Source organism: Mauremys reevesii, linkage group 5, assembly GCF_016161935.1.
Source record: "Mauremys reevesii isolate NIE-2019 linkage group 5, ASM1616193v1, whole genome shotgun sequence".
Lineage (NCBI taxonomy): Eukaryota > Metazoa > Chordata > Testudines > Geoemydidae > Mauremys > Mauremys reevesii.
This window is the reverse complement of record NC_052627.1, coordinates 57877964-57902181: the sequence shown is the minus strand read 5'-3', so window position 1 is coordinate 57902181 and position 24218 is coordinate 57877964. Positions and strand designations below refer to the sequence as shown.

The 24218-nt window shown below is 40.6% G+C and overlaps 1 protein-coding gene across 5 annotated transcripts in view; it reads left to right on the top strand.

Annotated features, from left to right (window-relative positions):
- LRBA (LPS responsive beige-like anchor protein) overlaps positions 1 to 24218 on the top strand; it is a 565586-nt gene that overhangs the window by 224818 nt on the left and 316550 nt on the right. For all 5 annotated transcript variants that reach the window (XM_039542019.1, XM_039542017.1, XM_039542018.1 and 2 more), the window contains one exon: positions 13937 to 14103. In XM_039542019.1, coding sequence (XP_039397953.1) covers positions 13937 to 14103 — 167 coding nt within the window. The remainder of the gene's footprint in view (positions 1 to 13936; positions 14104 to 24218) is intronic.

Genomic DNA, 24218 nt, shown 5'->3' with positions numbered 1-24218 from the left:
TTTTCAGTGGCACTCACACTGCCTGGGTCGTGGCCACCGGTCCAGGGAACTCTGCATTTTAATTTAATTTTAAATCAAGTTTCTTAAACATTTAAAAAACCTTATTTACTTTACATACAACAATAGTTTAGTTATATATTAGAAACTTATAGAAAGAGACCTTGTTAAAATGTATTACTGGCACGGGAAACCTTAAATTAGAGTGAATAAATGAAGACTCAGCACACCACTTCTGAAAGGTTGCCGACCCCTGGATTATACCATCAAAGCACAAAGGAATTTTTTTGCAAAGATTACCTCCACAAATACTATTGACTTTGATTTTAACTGAGGTGCCCCATTTCCAGTACAATCCAGTCAAGCCTCAAGCCAAGTCAGTATTAAAGGTACTGAAGCTTGTTTTATAGATGTACCTGTCATTGGCATAAAACAGGCCAGAATAACATATTATGCTGACAGGTACTGGTGACTACATCGATCACAGACCTCTTTGATATTGGGTGTGTGGACACACCCTTCAGTTAACATAACTGTCAGGACAAGTTAATCACAAGTTCTCACCTAAGACAAAAGGCGTAGTGAACCTGCCCTGGAGTTTTGGACTGTGTGTGTTTGTTGAGTAAGAGAAGGGAAGGCAGAACACACAGAGCGAGAGAGACTCGGGACCAGATCAAGAAAGCCAAGCAGTGGCCTGTAAGCATAATGTGATGTGGAGAAGCCTAGAGAGACATCAGGGTCAGGATGCTGGCTGAACAAAGCTTAGGCCTATAAGCGGGAAAACTGTTCCTTTTGGTGTCAGTCCCTTCTGCATTCAGAGAAGTGGGACTTTGTACATTCCTTATAAATAAGATTTCATCAAAGGTACCAGACTCCAATTTCTCCTCTTAACTGGAATAACCTGCAGGATCCTGGAGTTTTGATTAACTGCTCAGGTCAAAAGAGGTCATAATATGAAGTCCATGTGCATAAGGTGTCTTGCCCCTGAATTAACATGTGACTTCTCCATTGTTGGTTATCTGTTCACTATGTTAGTTCACCTCCAAATCCTTTGTGCTAAATGGTTGGACCACATTAACTTGGTAGTTGGGTATATATGTCTCAACTGTGTTTTTACCAGGAGGGTTGTATCAGTGCAGATGCCAGTAATCACGTCTTATCAACTAGGATAAATGAGAGTACTGGTTTGGAGAGAAATAACGAGCATAGATTTCATCCCATTATGCTCCAGTTTCAAAAGCAAGTGAGTGAGCAAACCAGGCTAGTAGTATTATTGGAAATGAGACTTCCAGAGTCTCATTTTTTCACCCAGTGATTGACACTGTGATCCAAAATTAAGACCATGTGTAGAGAGATCTGAAGGCTTTTTAGAGTTTCTGACTGGAACTGTGTAGAAAACAGAGGTAGAAGTAGGTACTTGTGTTTTAGGTTATACTGGGAAGAAAAAAAACAAACAGGATGGATTATTGAAAAGGGGGAGAAGGGGCTAACCTGCCCATCTTTGAGGAGGTAGAGGGTGGAAAGGTTCCTTTGAATGTACTGTAGTCCTGAAAGCAAAATGGAACACCAGGTGCTCAAGGCCAGAACCTCTTGGTCCAGCAGAACAATTAAGGTAGCAAATGTAGCTTTACCTACCTAAAATGAATGGATATGCAAGCTCCAGGATCCCACCGACATATGCTAGCAGTTGGCTAGGCTAAGTTTCACAGAACAAACTGCAAAGCAATGTCTTTTTTTGTGTGTTTTTGAGTGGGGTGGTTAGATTAGATAAATGGTTAGCAAGTATTATGTTTGACTTGGTTTTTTGTTCACTGTTAGCTGCATTTGAGAGCCTTTGAAAATAATTTTTCATAATTACCCTTTGGAAACTATTTGCATAGATCTCTTAGCAACGCATGAATTACTTTTTCACATGGGGGAAATAACAGACTAGGCAGTAATACTACAGAAAAGGATTTGAGGGTTATAATGGATCACAAATTGAATATGAACTTACAATATCATGGAGTTACAAAATAGGCAAATATCATTCGAAAAGAGGCTGGATAGCCATCTCTCTTAGACGCAACAAATGCTGCATCTTGGCAGGGGGTTACACTAGATGACCCTGCAGACCCATCTAAGCTTATGGTTCTATGCTTCTATGATCCTGGCGCATGTAAGACGTGAGGTAATTGTTCCACTCTACTCAGTGAGACCTCAGCTTGAGTATTGTGTCCAGTTTTGGGTACCATGTTTTAAGAAAGATGTGGGAAAATTGGAGAGAGTGCAGAGAAGAGCAACAAAAATGATAAAAGGTTTAGAAAACATGACTTAGGAAAGGTTGAAAAAGCTGGGCATTTTTAGTATTGAGAAAAGGAGACTGACAGGGGGACCGGGAGACCTGATAAGTCTTCAAATAAATTAAGGGCTGTTATAAAGAGGACTGTGGTCAGTTGTTCTCCATGTCCACTGAAGGTAGGGCAAGAAGTAAAGTGCTAAATCTGCAGCAAAGGATATTTAGGTTAAATATTAGTAAAAGTGTTCTAGTTATAAGGATAGTTAGGCACTGGAATGGGCTTACAAGAGAGGTTATGGAATCCCTGTCACTGGTGCTTTTTAAGAACAGATGAGAGAAACACCTGTTGGGGATGGTCTAGGTTTAATTGGTCCTACCTAAGCATTAGATAACTTCTTAAGATCCCTTGCAATGCTACATTTCGATGATTCTGTGTTTTGAAGATTTTTAAGTAAATGTTTACTGAACATGCATGATACAGCTACAGTAGCAAATAAGTAGTTAAAATATATTCACTGATTTTTTTCATTGTTTCATAGATATAATATTTAGGCAGATTTCTGCATATATGTAAGATGACTGTTAACCAGAACTATATTATATTTGGTTTCTTCCATTTTACTGTGGTTAATATAAAACTTTAGTTATTCATATAATTTCATATTATTGTAGAGTTTAAAGTATTTGTGGCTGTATATTTATGATGTGCACATTTGTGATTATATATTCCACTGCTTGCATCCGAAGAAGTGGGTATTCACCCACGAAAGCTCATGCTGCAAAACATCTGTTAGTCTGTAAGGTGCCACAGGATTCTTTGCTGCTTATATTTATGATGTGTACAGAAGCTAAATAAATACTTCTCCTGCAAATACCTTTCAATTAATTATAGGGAGAGCTGGTAATGAGACTTATAGTTAAAGTTGCCTAACACTTTTTCCATTATAAGACTCCATTATTACTTGCTTATAAATTTTCCATGTCAAATGTCTGCCTCAGTCTAAATATTTTTTTGAAAGTTTCAGCAAAAACTCTCCAGCTGTTTCGTAGAACAAGATTGGGGAAAAGTAGGTCCAAGTTTAAGGGGAAAAAACGTTACTACTATTTACTTGAGAAGCACTAGGTCTTCTGTCCAGTGAAGGTAGGGAAATGCTTTGCAGTAGAGGTGTTGTCCTGGTACGAGGGTAGCAATATGAACAGTCTGTGTGTGCTCATGTAAGGCTTGTTAGAATTTGAAGCTGAATTCTCCAAAGATTCTGACCACACTGAGCATGATCCCTCCCCATAGAGCTTCTATATGCTGACCAGATTGTACAGCCATCATCCCCATAGAGTGAGCATGTTCCATTCCACAGGGGCAGAGGAAGACTTTCTGTGTAATGGTTCCTCATGGCTGCTGGGGCCACAGTGACACCAGACACCAGACACTAGAACTGAAAGCAGGATAACTGCCCCATATATACTCTCTGATCCTTCTGCTTGTGCCCAGGCAACATGGAAGAGGTTCATAGAATCATAGAATCTCAGGGTTGGAAGGGACCTCAGGAGGTCATCTAGTCCAACCCCCTGCTCAAAGCAGGACCAAACCCAACTAAATCATCCCAGCCAGGGCTTTGTCAAGCCTGACCTTAAAAACCTCTAAGGAAGGAGATTCCACCACCTCCATAGGTAACCCATTCCAGTTCTTCACCACCTTACTAGTGAAAAAGTTTTTCCTAATGTCCAACCTAAACCTCCCCCTCTGCAACTTGAGACCATTACTCCTTGTTCTGTCATCTTCTACCACTGAGAACAGTCTAGATCCATCCTCTTTGGAACCCCCTTTCAGGTAGTTGAAAGCAGCTATCAAATCCCCCCTCATTCTTCTCTTCTGCAGGCTAAACAATCTCAGTTCCCTCAGCCTCTCCTCATAAGTCATGTGCTCCAGCCCCCTAATCATTTTTGTTGCCCTCCGCTGGACTCTCTCCAATTTATCCACATCCTTCTTGTAGTGTGGGGCCCAAAACTGGACACAGTACTCCAAATGAGGCCTCACCAGTGCTGAATAGAGGGGAATGATCACATCCCTCGATCTGCTGGAAATGCCCCTACTTATACAACCCAAAATGCCATTAGCCTTCTTGGCAACAAGGGCACACTGTTGACGCATATTCAGCTTTTCGTCCACCGTAACCCCTAGGTCCTTTTCTGCAGAACTGCTGCCCAGCCATTCAGTCCCTAGTCTGTAGCAGTGCATGAGATTCTTCCATCCTAAGTGCAGGACTCTGCACTTGTCCTTGTTGAACCTCATCATATTTCTTTTGGCCCTAGAGGCAGGAACAGTTAGGGGACAGGAGAAGGAACTGGTGGGTGGGTGGATGGGCATGGATGGAGCAGAGAGGGATACGAGCTGGAGAGTAGAGGGAGGTAGGAGCAAAAGGGTTTCTAACCACTAGAAAATACTCCCCTCTAGAGCCTGGAATTGAACATAGGATTCCTGAGTCCCAAAATTCCCATTCTGTCAGCAAATAATGGTGAAATCCCCAGGCAAAGTGCATGTCTCATACACCATTGTTCACATAGCAACAGTAGTCTGTTATTGCCTACCAGCTACTTACGTGATAGAGGTCTGTACTGATATGGGGTCAATAATGGAAGGTATTTTCAATTTGTGATTTCAAAACTCATGAAGAAATGCACAAAAGGCTACATTGAAAGAAAATCATGATGGTTGCAAAGTCAAACACACAATTTAGGATATATGAGAAGCAAGATTATCTGTGCAACCCTTGTGCATTATGATACAGTCTTTAACTACATGATCACTGTAACAGGATGGCCTGGCCATTAGGGTTGTACATCTACACAGCTAGCGTCAGTGTGGCTCTGAGCCTGGGTCGACGGATTTGGGCTCATAGGACTCATACAACTACACTAAAAATAGCTGTGTAGACATTGCAGCTTGGGCTGGACCTCGGTCTGAAGCCCAACTCCAATCCCTAGGCTTCAGACCCTGTGCTCCAACCTGAGCTGCAGTGTCTACACAGCTATTTTTAGTGTAGTTGTATGAGCCCTGTGAATCTGAATCTGTTGACCTGGGCTCAGAGGCTCACTGCTTCAGGCCGTGTAGACATAACTGTAAGTGCCTGGAGGCCTGGGGCTAGTCAGTCCTATAAGTTAGTCCTCCCCTGCCTCATCTATGCCTGAGAGTAGGAGTTCAAAAGGGAGGAAGCCTAGGAGGGGGAGTAAGGTGAGGGAAAGAGAGCTACAGGAGTGGAGCTAGCTCCTATAGTAGTCCTATCTCTCATAGGTGAGCCTTGGAAAAAGGGCCAGGCTCCAGGGAGGTGGTTCTGGGGCCAGTATTCCTGAATAGGAATGGGGAGTAGTGGAGAACCACAGAGAGCAACTGGGCTCCTGTGAAAGGTGCTGAAGTAGGTCTGGAAAAGACACAGGAGTCCAGGGAAGTAGCTGGGAGACAATGTTGTGTCCCGAAGTGGAGAGGCTTAAAGATAGTCCAGAAGGGGTTGTACTGAAGGAGGCTGTTGTCTCTATGACCCCTGCCTTGTTTGTTGCAGAAGTTTGGCGGGATTTAGTGAATGAGTCAAGAAAGTGAAGGAAGAGAAAGTGGCTGTGATAGTTGAACGCTACCCTGGAGAACTGGATTCTATTCCTGTCTCTATCATAAAGTTACTGTGTGATATTGACACGGCCTCTTAAACCAAACTTTAGACAAATTGTCACTAATCAGGACTGGCTCTAGGCATGTGCTTGGGGCGGCACAATTTCAGGGGCAGCATTCCAGGTGCTTTCGGAGGTGTTTTTGTTTTTGTTTTGCTTCGGCAGTTGCGCTCTCGGAGGGTAGTTGTTTTTTGTTTTTTGTTTTTGCTTGGGGGCTGCAAAAAACCTAGAGCTGGCCCTGTCACTAATGGTGTGTTCCTTATTTTCTGGGTACCTAAACTGCAGCACCAGATTTGTATAAGTGCTGAGTGCTCACAACTGAAATTAAAATCTATTGGTGCTGTGCTTTCAATATATAAAGTGCTAGAAAAATGCTAAGTATTCTGCAAATTCAGATGCAAAGTCTCAAGTTAGACCATTACTGGGGGTAATCCTGATCCTCCCATAACATATGCTGGAGTGCATCCATAGGCCCACTGAGTCAGGATAGTGGCCTATTTTAAGGCAAGAACAACATGAAGAGACATGGTCTTGTAACCTGCAAGTGGTTTGAGAATGGATTTAGTGTGTAGGCATGGTGTGTGGTGCAGGAGGGAGATTCTATGTGTAAAGACCAACATGAGAGAGAGTGCAGAGGTGGGCATGGATGGGGGACTACACAAAGGGAACAGTCAGAGGAACAACTTGGGCTGAGGGAAGGTGATTTGGGGCTGGGAACAAAAGGCCTGGTAAATAGGAGCTAACTTGTAGAAGACCTTGAAGGTGAGAACAAGGAATTGAATTGTATTCAGGGAGCCAGTGAAGGGACTTGAAGTGATCCAACCATTAGTGTCAGAGTTTTGGAAGGATGGATGAAACAAAACTGTCCTCTTATTACATGGATATATAGGCCTTGAGTGGGTCTGAAGGTGCTACTGTAATGAGGTGAGTGTCAGAAAAGACCAGAGGAGGTTGCACATGTTCACAAAAAATTAATCCAGGTCATCACATCACAACTTCCTACAACCACTACTGATGTATTGATTTCTTTCTTCCCACCGGGGGCAGCGGAGCCTTCCCAGAATTGGGTGGGCGGGCAGGGACCCTTGCTCCCTCTGTGGCCCCACACCTGCCCCTTCTCTTCCCCTGAGCCCCCACCCTTGGCCAATCCAAAAGCTGGAGCGGGGCCAGTGAGACTTGGCTCCTCCACCTCAATGGGGTGGAGGGGTCTGAGAGTAGCCCCTGGCCTGTATCCTGGGCCCCCAGCCCAGAACAGCCCCTCACCCATGTCCCAGGCCTCTCACAGCTCTTATCCTGACCCAGCTCTGGCAGGGGGGTGGGGTCTCAGAGCTCCAGCCAGGCCATAGTAAGAGCCACCTGGGCAGCTTTGGGGACCCTCGGACCCTCCACCTGCCCTGGACAGGAGGCAGGGACATAGGCTGGTGGCTGTTCTCACCCTCCACCCCCCAGACAGGTGGAGGTACCCATAGCTTCCCCGGGCTCCTGCTGCCAGCCTGCCTGGGGTGGGGCTAAGGGGGAAGCTGAGGGGCGGGGCTGGTGGCAAAAAGTGGGAAGGCAGTGGTCCCCTGGCCCCGCCCCCTGTTCTGGCATCACTACTTGACTACTCAATATTGGGCTGCCATATATTAGTGTCTGGTTTAACTCATTAGTTTTGGTGGTTTATTAATTCTAGAACATTCTGTTCATTTGCAGCCATTAATTTTTGGTAAACGCCTACTCTTTGCCCAGATTTTGGTTGGGTTTACTAAAGCAGAATATTGGCTGACTTACCCAAGATCACAGAGAAAGCAATTGGCTCAGCCCAGATTAAAATCAGACATCTCTTGATCACAACTGTTCAGTCTAACCACTCACCCAAATAACTGCCTCTGATAGGGTCTCTTTAGTTTTGACCGTAATTTTACTAATACGCATCTGGCTTGGTATTTCTGACTCTTAGAATTTTGTCTGAGAAAAAAACTGCCTTTTTTTTCCCCTCTTAGAGAGACAAGGTGGGTGAGGTAATATTTTGTTTTTTATTGGACCAACTTCTGTTGGTGAAAGAGACAAGCTTCCGAGCAACACAGAGCTCTTCTTCGAGTCTTTCCTTCTTAAAATTAATTTGTCATTTTCAGAGCAGGTTGGGCATGTTTTCTTCTAGAAATGCCTCAATATGAACATGTATTTTGTAATAATTGTGTGACATAATTAAATTAGATGCAGATTTTTTTTCTTAATCTCCAAATCAATTAAAAGGCTGGATAAATGAGGTTTGGAAATTATAGGTTGCAGAGATGAGAAGCCATCACATTGTACCCAGTTGATTAAAACAAGAAGAAATAGAACAGATACTTTGATAAGTGTTCTGCCTGTGTTAACCTTGATGGCTATTATCGGGGGGGATGATGCTATATCTATTTCATTGGCTTAGGCTTTTCTTCATGCTGAGAGAAATCAATACTTTGAGTTGCTGGATGACAGAGGCATCACTTCAGAATTGAAGGTGGCTGTCAGACATTGTCATTGGTTGACTTTTGTTCACTATTGGGTTTTTAAGCTTTCATTTTTCTAAGTCTTATTCAGGAGTCTTTGTAAGATTTCCCTGGGTAGCATTTTTTTAGTCCAGACTTGTAGCCTGAGGTCAGGGATCAAGTGCAAAGATCTTTGAAAGTGGAAGATTGAGGAGTGCCTTCATTTACTACAATGTCCTTATTTAAAGGGAATTTGCATTGGCAGCAGGACTATCCCTTGTCTTCTGGAGTATTTTTTCTCTTAAATGACATTTTCTAGGACAAGTTGTTCATGATGCTAGTAATTTTTAGCCAAATTAGGTGAAGGAATTGGAATACTTCAAAATGGTTAGTGAGAGCTTTGTGGCAAGTTGAAGTACAGAAAATGGACTGTAAGATAATGTAGTCTTTTTAAAAATCTTTGCTGCTATCAAATGCTGTTAAAGTTAGATGTAGCCTTTGTAAAACATAACATGGTAATTTTAGGGATTGTAGTGATACATATGCAAATGTTACCATGCATAGGAAATCTTTAACAGTCAGCTTTATTTGATATGTTTTTCTATAAACCAAAAACAAAATTATCTTTAAAATACCAGCTAATCCCCTAGATTGAACTAGAGACAGGGAGGATCTTCTAATTCACCATACCATTTGTTTTTAACAGCATATCTGGAATCACCCTGATGACAGAATATACTATTTGTTCCCCTCTCTACACAACCTTTCTACAGCTAGCTACGTAGGATGGTTTTCTCCTTTCATATTTCCTGCTCCACCATGACTGGGACCAATGGCTATGAAATCCTCCCCTAATATCTCTAACCATTGCTGTTGTGTTCATACGTTGGACCTGCTCCCAAAACACCATTTAATACATGTTTCAAGCACCAAAGTGCTCATGGAAGTAGAAATCTTGGTTTAATTTACTCATAGGTATGTATCGGTCTAATTACATACAACCATGTAGAAGTCTGCAGGGCATGTATTGGTAGTATAGTTTGCAACCATAATGGTTATCCAATAGAAAGCAGAGGAAGTAAATGTGTAATAATTTGTAGAACTGTAGAAAAGGTTACATGCAAACAAAATCTTTAACCAGCTTACTCAAGATGAACATTTGCAAAATGTGCTGGTTTATATAAAAACAAAATATGCGTTGTTCATGATCTCTGATTTCAAACCTTTGATGTAGCTGATCTTCAGGTAATCTATACTTTTGGTCAGGAGGGGTTCAGGTAATTGAATTTTAACTGTATTGGTACAAGTATATAAAAATAATTTATCAAATATCGATATGTGCCTGTGATCGACACATGCTTCATGTTGTAACCTGGCAGTTCTTCTAAACCACTCATATCCCTGACAGACCAATTCTCCATTTTCCTTTTGCAAGGTGAATGGGAATAAGAGGTGAGGTATTTAGTACTATTCCTCTAGCATCAGAATGGCAATTTCATTGGGTCTCAGAAGGCATGACATACTTGAGCTTATGTCCTTTAGATAATTAGAAGGAAGACAGTATTAACCTAACAGGCATTACAGCCCTTCAATTTTATTGTGTACACTAATCATCTGATAGCTGACTCACAGACGCATTGTCCTTCCATGAAAGTAAAGAAACTTGCATTGGAAAAATAAAACTCCCTTAAGTTAAACTGATGGTGCAAGCCTGCATTGTGAAGTTTGCTGCATTTACAGTGTCAATAAGTGGCTTGGCAAGACCTCTCCTCACTTTTCACTATAGCATCAGTTTCCCCCATCTTTGGATGCTGACATCTGGAGACCTTAGAAAATGCACCCTCCGTGATCCAAATGATCCCAGTGAAGTTGCTGATCAATCCAATCCTAATGTTCAACATGAAAATATGGTCATTAGCTTATAGGCCATGTAGATTCTTGTTCAGAATTTCTCTGTGGTACCATGTGCAGGATAATATGAAATTTGAAACTGGCAGAAGTCCTTCAGATGAGCCCTGGCAGATGTCAATCTTCAGATTAATGTATCTTCCAGATGCGCAATCTTTCATTCAAAATTCAAAACTAACCTGAACTTTGAAACAGCACCAAGTGAATCATTTCCTTAGCCAGTTCCTAAGGCTTAAACCATCCCAGATGACCCAACTGTTACATTTCACAGATTGGTCTCATAGCAGCAAAGAGTATATGACTGATATTCTACTTTCTATTCTTAAACTCTCTAAATAGGAGTAGAAATTTGATAGCATCTACCTCATTGAGAATGGTTAGAAGCAAAACTTAAAACTGATTTACTTGTAGAGGTTTAGCTAGTTTGGTGGGACAAACTGCTTCTGGTGGAATTGATGGGAATCAACACTGAGATTTAAAGTGTTGAGCTGTTTTTACCAGACTCTGCAACACATCAGGCTGTTCCAAACTGAGACCCTGGCATTGAGTGTAGATACTTGCCAATAGTCATTTTAGGCAGGATACTACCAGGTTTTGAAAATATATCTGTAACTGTGGTCCTGGCTGCTGTACCAGGGCTGCGTGGTAGTGGAAGAGAGATTTTCTAAAAACTGAGCATCTCTCCCACCTACTTAGCAGCCCCATCACCAAAGCCCCTGCTGTCTGCCTGTGTCTCATGCATGGAGTCAGCTCTCTGCTATACTGTCTTAAAGCTGCTTCTGTAGAGCTTTGCTTAGATTAATAAGGGATAGAGGCATTTGGCAGGCACTGAGGGACTGTGGACACTAAACAGCTGAGAGAGTAAACCTGCACATGAGCAAAGAGAGAAATCAGTTACAGGGTGGTAGGTAATGAGGGAGAAGCCATTGTGGGAGATGAAGGTAGCCATGAAATTTTGGGGAAATAGAGGTGTGGAAAGCCATGAGGAGAAGGCGAAACCATGGTAGGAAGGATCAATTCTTTTCCCAATGATAATTTTTCATGTAAGATTTCAGAGGCCAATGGAGAATTAATGTATATTCTGAAGACATTTTGTTTTTCTTTGTTCTCCCTCTCCTCCCCCTCCTCTCCACAACATTTCTAAAACTAAAATTATCGAACAAACAGTAGAATGTGCACACACATCTGGCAGCTAAGGACCTGACAGACCACTAATTATTGGTTTATTTGAAGAATTTTCCCTGACAAAACTTTTCAGATGTTAACAACTATGCATGAGCAGGTGCCAAACATCTGAGAGACCTGCAGCAGCTTCTGTGTCTTATTGTAATAACGTAAAACGTTAATGAGCTTGTTGCAGTTAATATTCCTGCGTAGTGTGGTGTTGTAATTGTGATGTTTCTGCATGTTAAAGCCTGTCAATTTTCAAACAGGTTATGGCGGAAATAGTGAACTTTTAATTTAAAAAGATTCATCATGGTGGTTTGCTGAAAGAGAGATCTTACTACTTTTAAGCTAGTGACATACTAAGGCTATTTTGTCCTATCTACATGCACGTTGTAGGAGGAGGAAATGCCACTTCTTTTCTTTTGAATGTCATGTCTACACACTTAAATTCATTATTGGTATTTAATAAAGAATGTGTTCAAAATCGCATCAGAAAGATTTTTTTAGAGGTACAAGTTCATTATATCTTTTACAAAACATTCTCATTTGATTTCCATTTTATCATGTTTTTAAGGTCAAATGTGACTTTAATGTTCCATAAAGAGACAGAGATTGATAATCTGGAAAGAGTAACCCTCTAATGTGATTTATATATATGGATTTTATGTCAGATATGAAAAGTTGCTGTTCAAATTGTAAAGGAGGATCCATTAAAGAGCACTTTAAAACACTTTACTACTTAGCTTACCTTGGACACTTGTTTTTAGAATTCTGCCCTTTCAAGCAACTTAAATATAACAGCTTATCAAACATTTACTAAGTGCTGGTGAAGAGAATTCAAAATTGTCATGGGTGCAGGATAGGTTAATATACTGGAAAAGACAGCAGTGTTTAAAAGGAGCTATAAAAATCTTGTTGAGAGGCGGTCATAACTTAGCCAACTTATTTATTTATTTATTTGGCGGGGAGGTGTTGGCAGGATGCTGGGTTTAGGCGTACAAAAGATGATTCCTGATCCATGTTTAATTGAACTGGAAATTCTACTGCTTATGGTTCACACTTTCTGGATTTCTGTTCATCAGGTGAGCATTGTAAGAGTGATAGGAGAGTTAGGGAACGGGTGAAAGGCAAAATCTAGATGGAGAATTTACAAGTGAATTTGTAATCAGCGTATTCTTACTGTTTTTACCATTTAAGGATGTCTGTAAAATTAAATGCTTGTTAACCACTGGTTTAGATTTTCATAGACATTTACATTATATATATAGGATGTATTTTAGTCATTTTCTGCATAATTGTTGCAATTAACGAGAGTGACTGATTAAAAAGTACTTTACTTCATGTGTGTCATAAGGCATAACTACTTATTGTTTTACCTGTATAGGTTTTGTTTGTTTTTAATATCTTGGTACCTAAACTTGGAAGAATTGTTCTAAAGTCTGCTCTGGTTGCTCTCCCTTCCCCTTCCCCCACAAAAAAGGAATTTTTTCTTGTTTGTTTGGATAAGCATTTGTGTCCTTTCTACTAACTAGATCAGCCTTTGTCAATGATTGGATTATTCTATGAAGTGCTTTGTCTACCTAGCATATGCAATCTGTAGAACTGCCAGGTTGAAATCTGAGGAACAGGAAGTCTTAAAGTTGGGGGTGCAGGACTTTCATGACACCACATTAACAGGAAAATTAAGTAAAAAGAAAAAAACCACCCAGGAAAGCAAAGGTTTTAGTTTTTATGTTTTTAGTTTTTCATCATTTAGTTTTTATGTAATTAGTCTTTGTTAATGGTGTTAGGTTTTGACAGCCTTGAAAAATGGAATATTTTTACCAGCAGTTATTGTACATAAAGTTAAAGTGTTAGCTTTCCCACACTGGCCTGCTAATGTATCACAGCCTTCTGGCTAGAGGAATCACCCCTACTGGTGAAAAGCTAGTTCAGTCTTCATATCCAGTCAGTGTTTTTCCTCTTTGAAACTTCCAGCAAGAAAACTATATGTAATAGTATATATTAGGTTTTGATTTTATTTAGGGGAAGGATCTTCAAAGGTACACATAGCAGTTAGGTGCCAAACCCCCATTCACAATGAATGCAAGTTGCATGTCTAACTGCTATCTGTGTCTTTTGAAGATCTCCCCTTTGAGACTGGCACTATAAAATCTACACTCTTGCAGTGTGATAGAATCGGTTATTCTGAAATGTTCTACTGTGTTGTCAGGTTAGTAATGTTTTAAAAATATCTTGAGGGAATATGATGTAGTGGCTAAAATACATAACTAATTTGAGTTCTGTATTTACCTCTGCTGTAAATGTACTGTAACCATAAGTAACTACTCTGTCCCTCAAGTTTGCACATCTGTAAAATAGGGATAATTCTTATTTCTGAAGGCTTAGTAAAACTAATTATTTGTTTGTAAAGTTCTTCAACATTCTTGGTTGGAAGGTGCTGAAGTGCAAAATATTAAAGTATTTATTTTTTTCTTAGTCACTGTGTGCCCAGTATTCTGCAGATAAACGAGAGGATGAAAAGATGTGTGATCATTTGATAAGAGCAGCCAAGTTCCGAGATCATGTGACTGCATCCCAACTAATACAGAAAATTATCAACATTCTGACAGACAAGCATGGAGCCTGGGGAAATTCTGCATCAAGGTAAAGATAGATCTTTAAGATTTGGCTTTTGTTCAGATATGATGGGATGATTTGGATTATGTCTTCAGATGAGGTCAAACCTAATGGAAAACTGGCATATTACAATTTTGTTTGTTGTAAAACAATATATATATTTAAAGAAAAAAATTGGAAGATACAGAGGATTTTACTTCAGCAATGTGTTATCTACAATTGGGGATTAATCCATTTTTCTTTTTTCAACAGTCTTGTTTACTCACAAAGCAATATTTGTAGTTTAGTGACTTCTCTAAATACCAATACTGAATCATATCTGAAATGGTAAAAATACATTTTGTTTTCCTGAATGTAGAGAATCAGTGCAACATATATGTGAAAGCAACAACAAAATAGAAAAAAATTCTTCCCCAGATGGATTTAAAGTTTATCACTATGTAGAGCTCCAGATTTTTTTTCAAATTCCAGTATAACTGCATCATTTATTTTAAAAAACAGAAAATACATGAATAAATATACCCTAAAATATGTTCTGTTATTGAAGCATGGAATGGAATATTTAACACCTGACCAATGGAAATTTATAAGAGAAGTAATGTTGCACCCCTTGTCGTCAGGAAAGAGGAAAATGGTTTTTTACTATGTTGCGTTGTCTACACATACATTAGAGCAAAACACAACCAAATGAAAATTACATTTGGGAAATTCTGCACAGATGGAATAGTCATTACATTGACACCTGTTTCATTGTTTCTGCGCAAGTCAAGCTGATAGTTTAAGCTGAATATTTAAAATGAAAGTTCAAATCCTAGAACTGCATGTCTGATTAGGATTTAAAAATAAACTAATGTGTCTTGGCTACAAAATACCACGCTGGCTCCATTTGCCTCTTGAAATGCTGTCATTTGTATGCAATGCAATGAAAGGTGGAGGTAGAAAATGAGAGTGAAAAATTGAATATATATTTTTTGCCAATAATCTCAATTAGCTCTATTGTATTAAAAACAATTTTATCATGTTCAACAATTTCTCATTTCATAATAAGTTTTGAAGGATATTAGATATTAAGTACTATTAATATTGAGGTTTTTATTATAGCGTGTTAGAATTACTGGTTAGCCACAAACCCAAAATGTGGTGCTCAAACTGTGTTAAATATGGAAAGCCTTTATGAAAATGCTCTGCAAGAAAATAAAAAATAATTAAACAATTAAATATTTCCTGCAAAGGTTGGTTAGTTAATCGCTTTCTATGAACATATTATTTTAAGACTGTAACAGTCTCTTCAAACAACTTTGTAAAGCACTTCATACATCAGTGGCTCTTCAGTTTTCAGAGAGTATGCCCTTAGTGTTTCGTTCAGTTGTTTGTGTTCCTTAGCTTAAAACACTTTCTGTCCTCAATGGCTTTTAAATAAGGCATATGAAGAACTCTTTGCCATTTAGATGTGTTTTGCTCATCATGATAATACTGGTATAGTGAGATAGGTGGAGCTGTAATTGATAAAATGTACTGCTTAGAGAGTGGGTTAACTATTCTCTGATTTTCTTCATATGAGGCTTGCATAATCAGCTTGTAAATTATGTAGTGTAGAAAATATGGACATGATTATTTCTATTTCATAATAAATAATGATCTACAGTGAAATGGAAATATCACATAATGCACTTTGCAATACACTTAACATAATTCTAAGAAACTTAAATGGCATTAGAGAGGGGGAAAAAAATCTTTATCGGGAAGGCAGAATGCATTTACCCACCATAAACCTGTTTAAAAAAAAAAACAAAAAAACCCCCACACAATGATTGTCATCCTAATCAAAAGCTATATTAAAGGGGTTAAATTAATGTTTTACAGGATTATTTTACTTTCCCTTAAAGAATTGTACTAGTTTTTTGTCACATAAAATCAATCTTAGTAGTACTTTTCAATATTTGGTTTGTGGTATTTTGTTTTTCATCCTCCTTTGGAATCCATATAATTGCTTGTAGCCATGGCTCTGAAGGCCTAATACTTTCCCATTAATGTCATTTATTTTGTTTCAATATTGATGGCTTTTCTAATGCCATACGATCAGTGGGCTGCAGTGCTGGCAGCTGGCCTGGGATCGGCAGTGGTTTTAATAAATCACAATCAGACTCATGCCATTACATCAATATTTTTAGTCAATTATAGAGAAGGTCAGGTGCTACATTCAGTATAGGAGCCCCAGCATGTGGCATTTGAGAAACATCTGGTACTGCAACAAAACTGCAAGCCGGGGAAAAAAGAATCCAATTTATCCCATCTAAAGAGACCAAATGAAATCTGCTGCTTTATGGATAACACAATGATGATTATAGCCATTTTGAACATGTTATACTTGCTAGACTTAATACCCTTTATACAGACATATTCCCTAAAGTTTCAATTCAATAAAAACTGAAAATGAAAATATTATTTCCTCAGAAGCAGATGTGAATTGTTGTTTCCTCACAGCAGGCATCTAATATCTTTTGACACATAGTGACCTGCCTGAATGCAATTTGTGTCTTAATATCCAGATTGTACCAGCTTTTGCCACATGAGAGAGAGTAAGCAAGCCCTTTTTCCTCCACTGGATTTGAAGTTCTGGCTATTGCCTTGGCATGCAAAGAAAGTATTCCTCTCACAGAGCTCTGATATCTGTGTGCCCTTTACTGTCATTGCATTTTTTTCAAATGCTTAGAGATTTCAGGAAATAATGGGACAGACAAGTACCTGTTCATCCATACATTACTGTCACCTGGAGTGAGGCTCAGGTGAAAATTGAGAGAGCCTGATAAGAATGGTGGAATAAGCAAGAAAGAGGACACAAATGAACAGACTGGCAGAAGTAATTTTTTTCTGGTGCATAGAGCAGGCATTGTGTTTATTTGGGTCAGGAGACAAATCATCTTTCATGTAGATGACACCTTGTAAAGTGGCTGAATATAAGAAGGATGAGGAGAGATGATGGAGAACACTGGATGAAAGTCTCAGAGGACATACTACCCTTTTCTCATATCGTCCTTCATTGCATTCTAATAGGCTGACTAATGTACCATGGAAATTCATTCTTGGTATTAGAGGGGAAAAGGGTGGTACTCTTCTCAGAAAAATGCAAAGGTAGAACTGCAGACATAAATTATTTTAGAAGCAATAAGGTTTAGGAATTTTTAAGAGAACCTCTGTATATCAAGATCTCTGAATGCTTTTGATTAGTTTAGGAGACTGAGTTTAGGCTCAGGTTTCGGTTGCTTAAGAAACTCTGTTTCAGATTGGTTGAATGTGTTCTAATGGATGCCCTCAAGCAAGAGGCGTCTCTGCCTTAGAGACATTCATCTTTTTTTTCTGTGTCACAGGCTTGCTGGTAAAAATCTTTGTGATGCTCTCTCCAATTTTTCTTCAGTAAATCAAATCTTCCTTCTTTCAAAAAGATGAATGCTGTAAGGTTGGGGTGTTATAAAAAAAAATCAATGCAGGCAAAATTGAAACAGTATGCCTCTGTATTGATTGGCCTTGTGAAATCGAAACTAACAGCTTTGTAACTGTTCCAGTGGACAGTTAGCTGACCTGTAATGGATAAACTATCAATATTAGCATTACTATTTTATCTTGTAGTATGTCATTTTAGAATCTAGAGTCCAAGGAAAGAGAAGGGTTGAACTGAATTTTTAATGTTACTTGTAAGAAGTAACCACATTCTTTCTCTGTATAGTTGTTTGTAGATAAGTGGCATATGTACTTTACTTTAAAGAGCAATGATTATTTTTAACCTGTTCCCTTTGGCATTTGCTATAAAATCCATTTCAAAATATTTGCTTTTTAAATTAAAAAAAAAAAAAACTCCAAACAAAATAGCACCAACAGCTTTGCTTATCAGGGCAAATGTAGTTTTATTAGTCTAAACATTGAGAATATGATGCACCTTTTCCTCCATCTGTAGTAAATTTTATGACTGAGTTTATTAATAAAAATAACAAAGTTTCAAGATGTTCATCATAGATTTATGCCGTGTACTCTTCCTAAATAGGCATCAATGCACAGAATTTTAACAATGTCCCCATAAAACACGTCATGATGAAGATGTATAAATTCCCCCCTTTCTTACTGGTTCACATGCTTTTCATTTTGACTCCTACCTGACCCTGAGGATCTTGCACTTGACATCAGTGTAAGGCAACATTCATTGCTTTCTCTGGAGCTTTGATGATGCTAGGAAGTTCGTTATAGCCTACAATGACAATAACATAGTGAAATGGCTTAATAAACCTAACATTTTTCCTATTTGTCTCCTGCCCTCTGTCCCCCTCCAAAAAATGCAAATCATTAGCCAATTAAGTGAAGGTGGGGTGGGGGGATGACTAATGTAAATGTCAGTTAAAGAAATAAGGTTTTTTGAAGTGCTTTTATGAAATAAGTAGGTGTATAGAAGTTAGTGTTTAAATGTTGTATTTTTGTATGTGTACATCAATACATATGCAGTAACTCCGAGTGAGTTGTGGGTACAATGTTTTATATTTGTATAGAGGCCTGAGGCCAAGTACCTTCAGCCATTATAAGTGAAAGTTCCTATATGATCACATTCTATCATATTAAAATGCCTTTATAAAATATTTTTATATAATTTTATAATAATTAGTTCCAAACAATGTTTGGGTTACAATGGATACCAAGAGACTGGGATTTTTACACAGCCAGTCAGATTTCTCCTTACACAATAACTTTTTGATAAATAAACTAAATGTGTAAGAGGCTGCTGAAAGATCTAATGGACACCTGATCTGTGTCTCACCAGAAGGAAAGTGTACACTGTAGAAGTACTGTAAATACTCGTTCATAAGCCGAATATTTTTGGTAAAAAAGTGATGCATCAAAGAGTGGGGATTGGCTTATATAAATGGGTCTACACCAAATTTTGATGATTTTAAACTCTATGGAATCATTGAATTGAATATCTAATACATCGTCGTTTTGTTTACTTGTGGCACCAGTTCCCGCAGCTCTCATTGGCTGGGAATGGCGAACTGCGGCCACAGGGAGCTGAGGGGCTCCATGCCTGCAGATGCTCCAGGTAAACAAAACGTCCCGACCTGCTAGTGGCTTACCCTGATGGGCTGGGAGCCAAAATTTTCCAACCTCTGAAATATAGGGTCGGCTTATGAAAAGGTCATACAGGTTTTGCTATTTTACTTATCCATCTTGGGGGGGTGGGGGTCGGCTTATAAACGAACAGGCTAATGAACAGTAAGTACAATCTCCATGTCATGCTGAGATCTACTGAGACTGTGAAGGGATTCAAGTTTGGAGTTTTCACCATCTCCTTCTCAATAACTTTTCTCAAAAAGGCAACAATTCAACTTCAACCCCATCTCAAGAGTTTTTCAGTACCAGGAAAAGTTTTCTTGAACAGGGACCTAATTATAACTTGCTTTAGTGCTATTTGCAATTTGCTTTCACAAAGGGAGACTTTGACTGTTTCTATAACAAACAGACCCAGTCCCACCGCCTTAGCTTTCACTAGTCATCTGAGAAGTGGTCATCTTAGTGGTGGTTGAGAGGCTGAATAAAGCTTACCTAGTGGATCCAGAGCCACCATATGTGAAACTGAATGAAATACCACTGGAGAAGAGAGGGAGTTTTTCTCTTGCTGCTCTGAAACTGTCTACAGTGAGTTAAACTGTCAGTGAAACAATTCATCTTATCTGAAAAGTAGATGTGGGTGAGGCAGGGAAGAGAATGGTCACTATAAGAGATTCTTTATTCCATTACTCAGAGCAGTGTTACTTGTCTAAATCTTGTAGTAGAGGAAAAGGAATAATTTTTTAGCTTCTAAGTTTCCACCTCAGTACAAAATATTGTTTAAAAAAAAATCAAATCAGCTGCAATTCACAAATACAAAATGGAGAATAACTGGCTAAGCAGTGGTACTGCTGAAAAGGATCTATGAGGTAATAGAGTGAAGCTATTACAAAAAAGGCAGATATTTTTCTATGAAGTATTACCAGGGGTATCGTACACAAGACATGATGGGAGGTAGTCGTTCTGCTCAGCATTCATGAGCTCTCAGTTGGAGTGCTTGTGTCCAGTTTTGGGCACCACACTTTAAGAAAGATGTGGACAAATCAGAGACCGCCCAAAGGAAAGTAACAAAAATAGAGGTTTAAAAAACATGACCTATCAGGCAAGTTTGAAACAACTGGGCATGTTTAGCGCAGAGAAGAGAAGGATGATGGGGTGACATAAAACATATAAAAGGCTAATATAACAAAGACGGTTATCAGTTGAAGTAATCAGCTTAGTTTGCAGCAAGGGAGATTTAGGTTATACGTTAGGAAAATTTTCTAACTATAAGAATAGTTAAGCACTGGAACAAGTTACCTACAGAGGTTGTGGAATCCCCATCACTGGAACTTTTAAAAACAGGTTAGGCAACCACCTGTCAGGAATGGTCTAGGTGTACGTAATCCTGCCTCAATGGAAGGAGATTGACGAGATGACGTTTTGAGGTCTCTTCCTGCCCTATATATCTCTGGTTTCAGACTATTTTTTTGTCACTGTTTGTCATTCCCTGTTACTCCATCTGTTGCAGATTCACTGTGCACTGTAGTGGCTTGCAAAGTCAGTTAAGCAGAGGTTTCTGTGACTGATGGATTGATGGGTGTGGTCACAAGACATCTAACTAGGCCATCAGTTCAATGGCCTAATGGTGAACAGCGTTATCTTTCAGTCGCGTTTAGGACCCATTGTGAGTCCACTGATTTCCAAGAGTGCAGACAATCTGAACAGGCCCATAGTGCTGACAGAAGCTGAGGTCTGACCTCAGGCTAATTGTCATTGAAAGAATGACAGTAGACATTAGATATGGGTTTAATCAGGTCACAACTTTATTATTAGATGTCTGGGACTAACCTGGTGGATAAAATGTGCAGTGCAGGTGAAAACCCCCACATTTAACCGGGAGGGGAGGAGGGGAATGCTTTTTTTCAGGTCCCCCCCCCCTTCATTTATGTCCCTCCAGCGGATCCACTGGGGGGAGGGAGGGCTTCCACCAGCTCTCCCCCCCCCCCTTTTTTTTTTCATCCAGGTCCCTCCAGCAATTCCCTTGCCAGGACCTTACCAACCACCTCCAGGCATAGGAGGGGTTAAGCTGGACTATAGTGATTGGTAGAGCAGGGAGCCAATCCCCCATCAGGGGAGTCCCCAACTGCCCCCAGCTTGTTCAGTTACCAGCTATGCATGAGGTACATGCACTCTGTTTCATTGTATCCTTCTTGGAGAGCCAATTTGTATAGGATAACAACTGTTTCCAGCTGCCAGCAAATGTAATTAGTTCTGTAGCTCAAGTGATAGAAGTCTGTGTTGCAGATTTGGGATTTAAACTGGAGCTGGTTAGAACACTTTGGAGTAAAAGAGAGGTTATTGAAATATGCTGTTGCATCAAAGCCAAAAAAACATTTTGTGGAGACAATTTGATTTTGACAAAGACTTTGTTTAAAAGGTTTAGGGGAGCGGGGAAGTAGGAGAGAAAGAGACTCAGGGGCACTGGTCTAGGATCTTCAAGTCTCTGTCTGCCTGATTTAATGATCTGGGATGAAAAACTCTGAGAGCACGTTATTCAGTACACAATATTTTAAATGATTTGTGCATTAATCAGTGGTTTTCCATATGGTGTGTCTCTTTTAATGCAAATTTAATATTTAATTTTGGCTACTAGGCATTTTTATTTATGGTAGCCCTCACTATATGCTAGGTACTTTCCAGATACCAGTGGATTACGGTGCCTTTTCCAAGAAGTTTACAAAGTAAACAGAGATTAGGGAAAACAGAACAATTTTAAGTACATCAGCTTGATTCACTGTAAGCAGCATGGCATAAATTGGCCTTTTGAAAGGAGCGTAAGTATTGGTGAAATAGTGTTCACATGAATTAACTCATGCAGGCTGTACCAGGCATAGACCCCTTCATGAAAGAAAGCAGTGAGAAGCTGGCAAACAGGTGGATAAGACTGGGAACACTGGGAGCAGAGTGGGAGGGGATGTGAGAATGCAAAACTTGGCATGGGAGGGTAAATAGGGTCTGTTCTGTGTCCGGTACTATTTATAATGTAATGACTTGGATAATAGAGTGAAGAGTATGCTTTTAAATATTTGTGGGTGATACCAAGTTGGGGGGAGTGGAGCGGTTTGGAGGGCAAGATTAAAATGCAAAACAACTTTGACAAACTGGAGAATTGGTCTGAAATCAACAAGATGGAATTAAATCAGGGTGGGCAAACTATGGCCCAGGGGCCGCATCCAGCCCTCCAGACGTTTTAATCCAGCCCTCGAACTCCCACTGGGTAGTGGGGTCTGGGGCTTTCCCCGCTCCAGCCGGGAGTGGGGTTGGAAGCTTGCCTCGCTCTGCATGGCTCCTGGAAACAGCGGCATATTGCCCCTCCAGCTCCTTCGCATAGGTGCAGTCAGGGGGCTCTGCACGCTGCCTCTGCCCCAAGCACTGTCCCCGCAGCTCCCATTGGTTGGGAACCACGGCCAATAGGAGCTGCAGGGGTGGTGCCTGTGGACGGGGCAGCTCACAGAGCTGCCTGTCTGTGTCTTTGTGTAGGAGCCGGAGAGGGGACATGCCGCTGCTACTGGGAGCTGCATGAGGTAAGCGCCACCCAGAGCTTGCACCCCTGACCCCCTCCCATGCCCCAACCCCTTGTCCCAGCCCTGATCCCCCTCCTGCCCTCCAAACCTCTTGGTCCCAGCTTGGAGCACCCTGCACCCCCAACCCCACATCCCCAGCCCACCCCCAGTAGGAACCCTCACCCCATCCCGCACCCCAGCCCCCGATTTTGTGAGCATTCATGGCCAGCCATACAATTTCATACCCAGATGTGGCCCTCAGGTCAAAAAGTTTACCCATCCCTGAATTACGTAAAGACAAATGCAAAGTAGTAAACTTAAGAAGAAAAAAAAATCAAATGAACACCTACAAAATGGGGAATTACTGGCTAGACAGTAATACTGCAGAAAATGATCTCAGGGTTATAGCGGATCACAAATTGAATATGAACCGACAATGAGATGCAGTTGTGTAAAAGGCTAATATCATTCTGGAGTGTATTAATAGGGATGTTGTGTATATATAAGACCATGGGAGTTAATTGTCCTTATCTACTGAGCACTGGTGAGGCCTCAGCTGGAGTACTCTGTCCAATTCTGGGTGCCACACTTCAATAAAAATGTGAACAAACTGGAAAGGGTTCAGAGGAAAGCAACAAAAATGACAAAAGATTTAGAAAACTGGACCTATGAGGAAAAGTTAAAAAGATCTGTGTATGTTTAGTATTGAGAAAAGATGACTGAAAGGGAACCTGATGATGAATGCCCTGCATCTTTAAGTGAGTGGGTATTTGACTGGCTGGTGGAATGAAGGGAAACGGTGCTTTATGGCTGGAGGGGGATGGGGGGAAGACTTGCCGTGGCTGGGGGAGAGGCGCCCCTCCTCACCGGTCCCAGCGCAGACCTGCCCTGCACTTGCTGCGGCTGGGGGAGAGGTGCCCCTCCCCGCCGCTCCCAGCGCAGATCCGCCCTGCACTTGCTGCGGCCAAGGGAGAGGAGCCCTTCCCTAAGCCCAGCCCAGCCCTGCTGGAGCTGCCGCAACTGAGGAGAAGCACCTCTCCCCTAGTCCCGAGCTGCTGTGATGAGAGAGGGCTGGGGGGAGTCCTCTCTCCCCACCGCAGCCCCTGAGCAGTCTGCACCCAAATCCCTCATTCCCGGCCCCACCCCAGAACCTGCACCCAAAGCCAGAGCCCTTATTCCCCTGCACTCCAACCCCTGCTCCAGCCCTGAGCCCCCTCCCACATTCTGAACCCTTTGGCCCCACCCCCACCACATGAATTTTGTTATGTGCACCAATATGAAGGTGATGTGTCACACATCACCTCCATATTGGTGCACATAACAAAATTAATTCCACACATGGATGTAAAAAATTAGAGGGAACACTGGAACCAACCCCGTATTCTTGTAGCCCACCTTAAATCCTCCTATGAGGTGGGGTGGATGATGAGGTCCTGGCGATAGATTTGCTGGAGGGACCTGGATGGAAAAGGAGGGAGAGCTGGTAAAAGTCCCTGGGTAATTACAGAA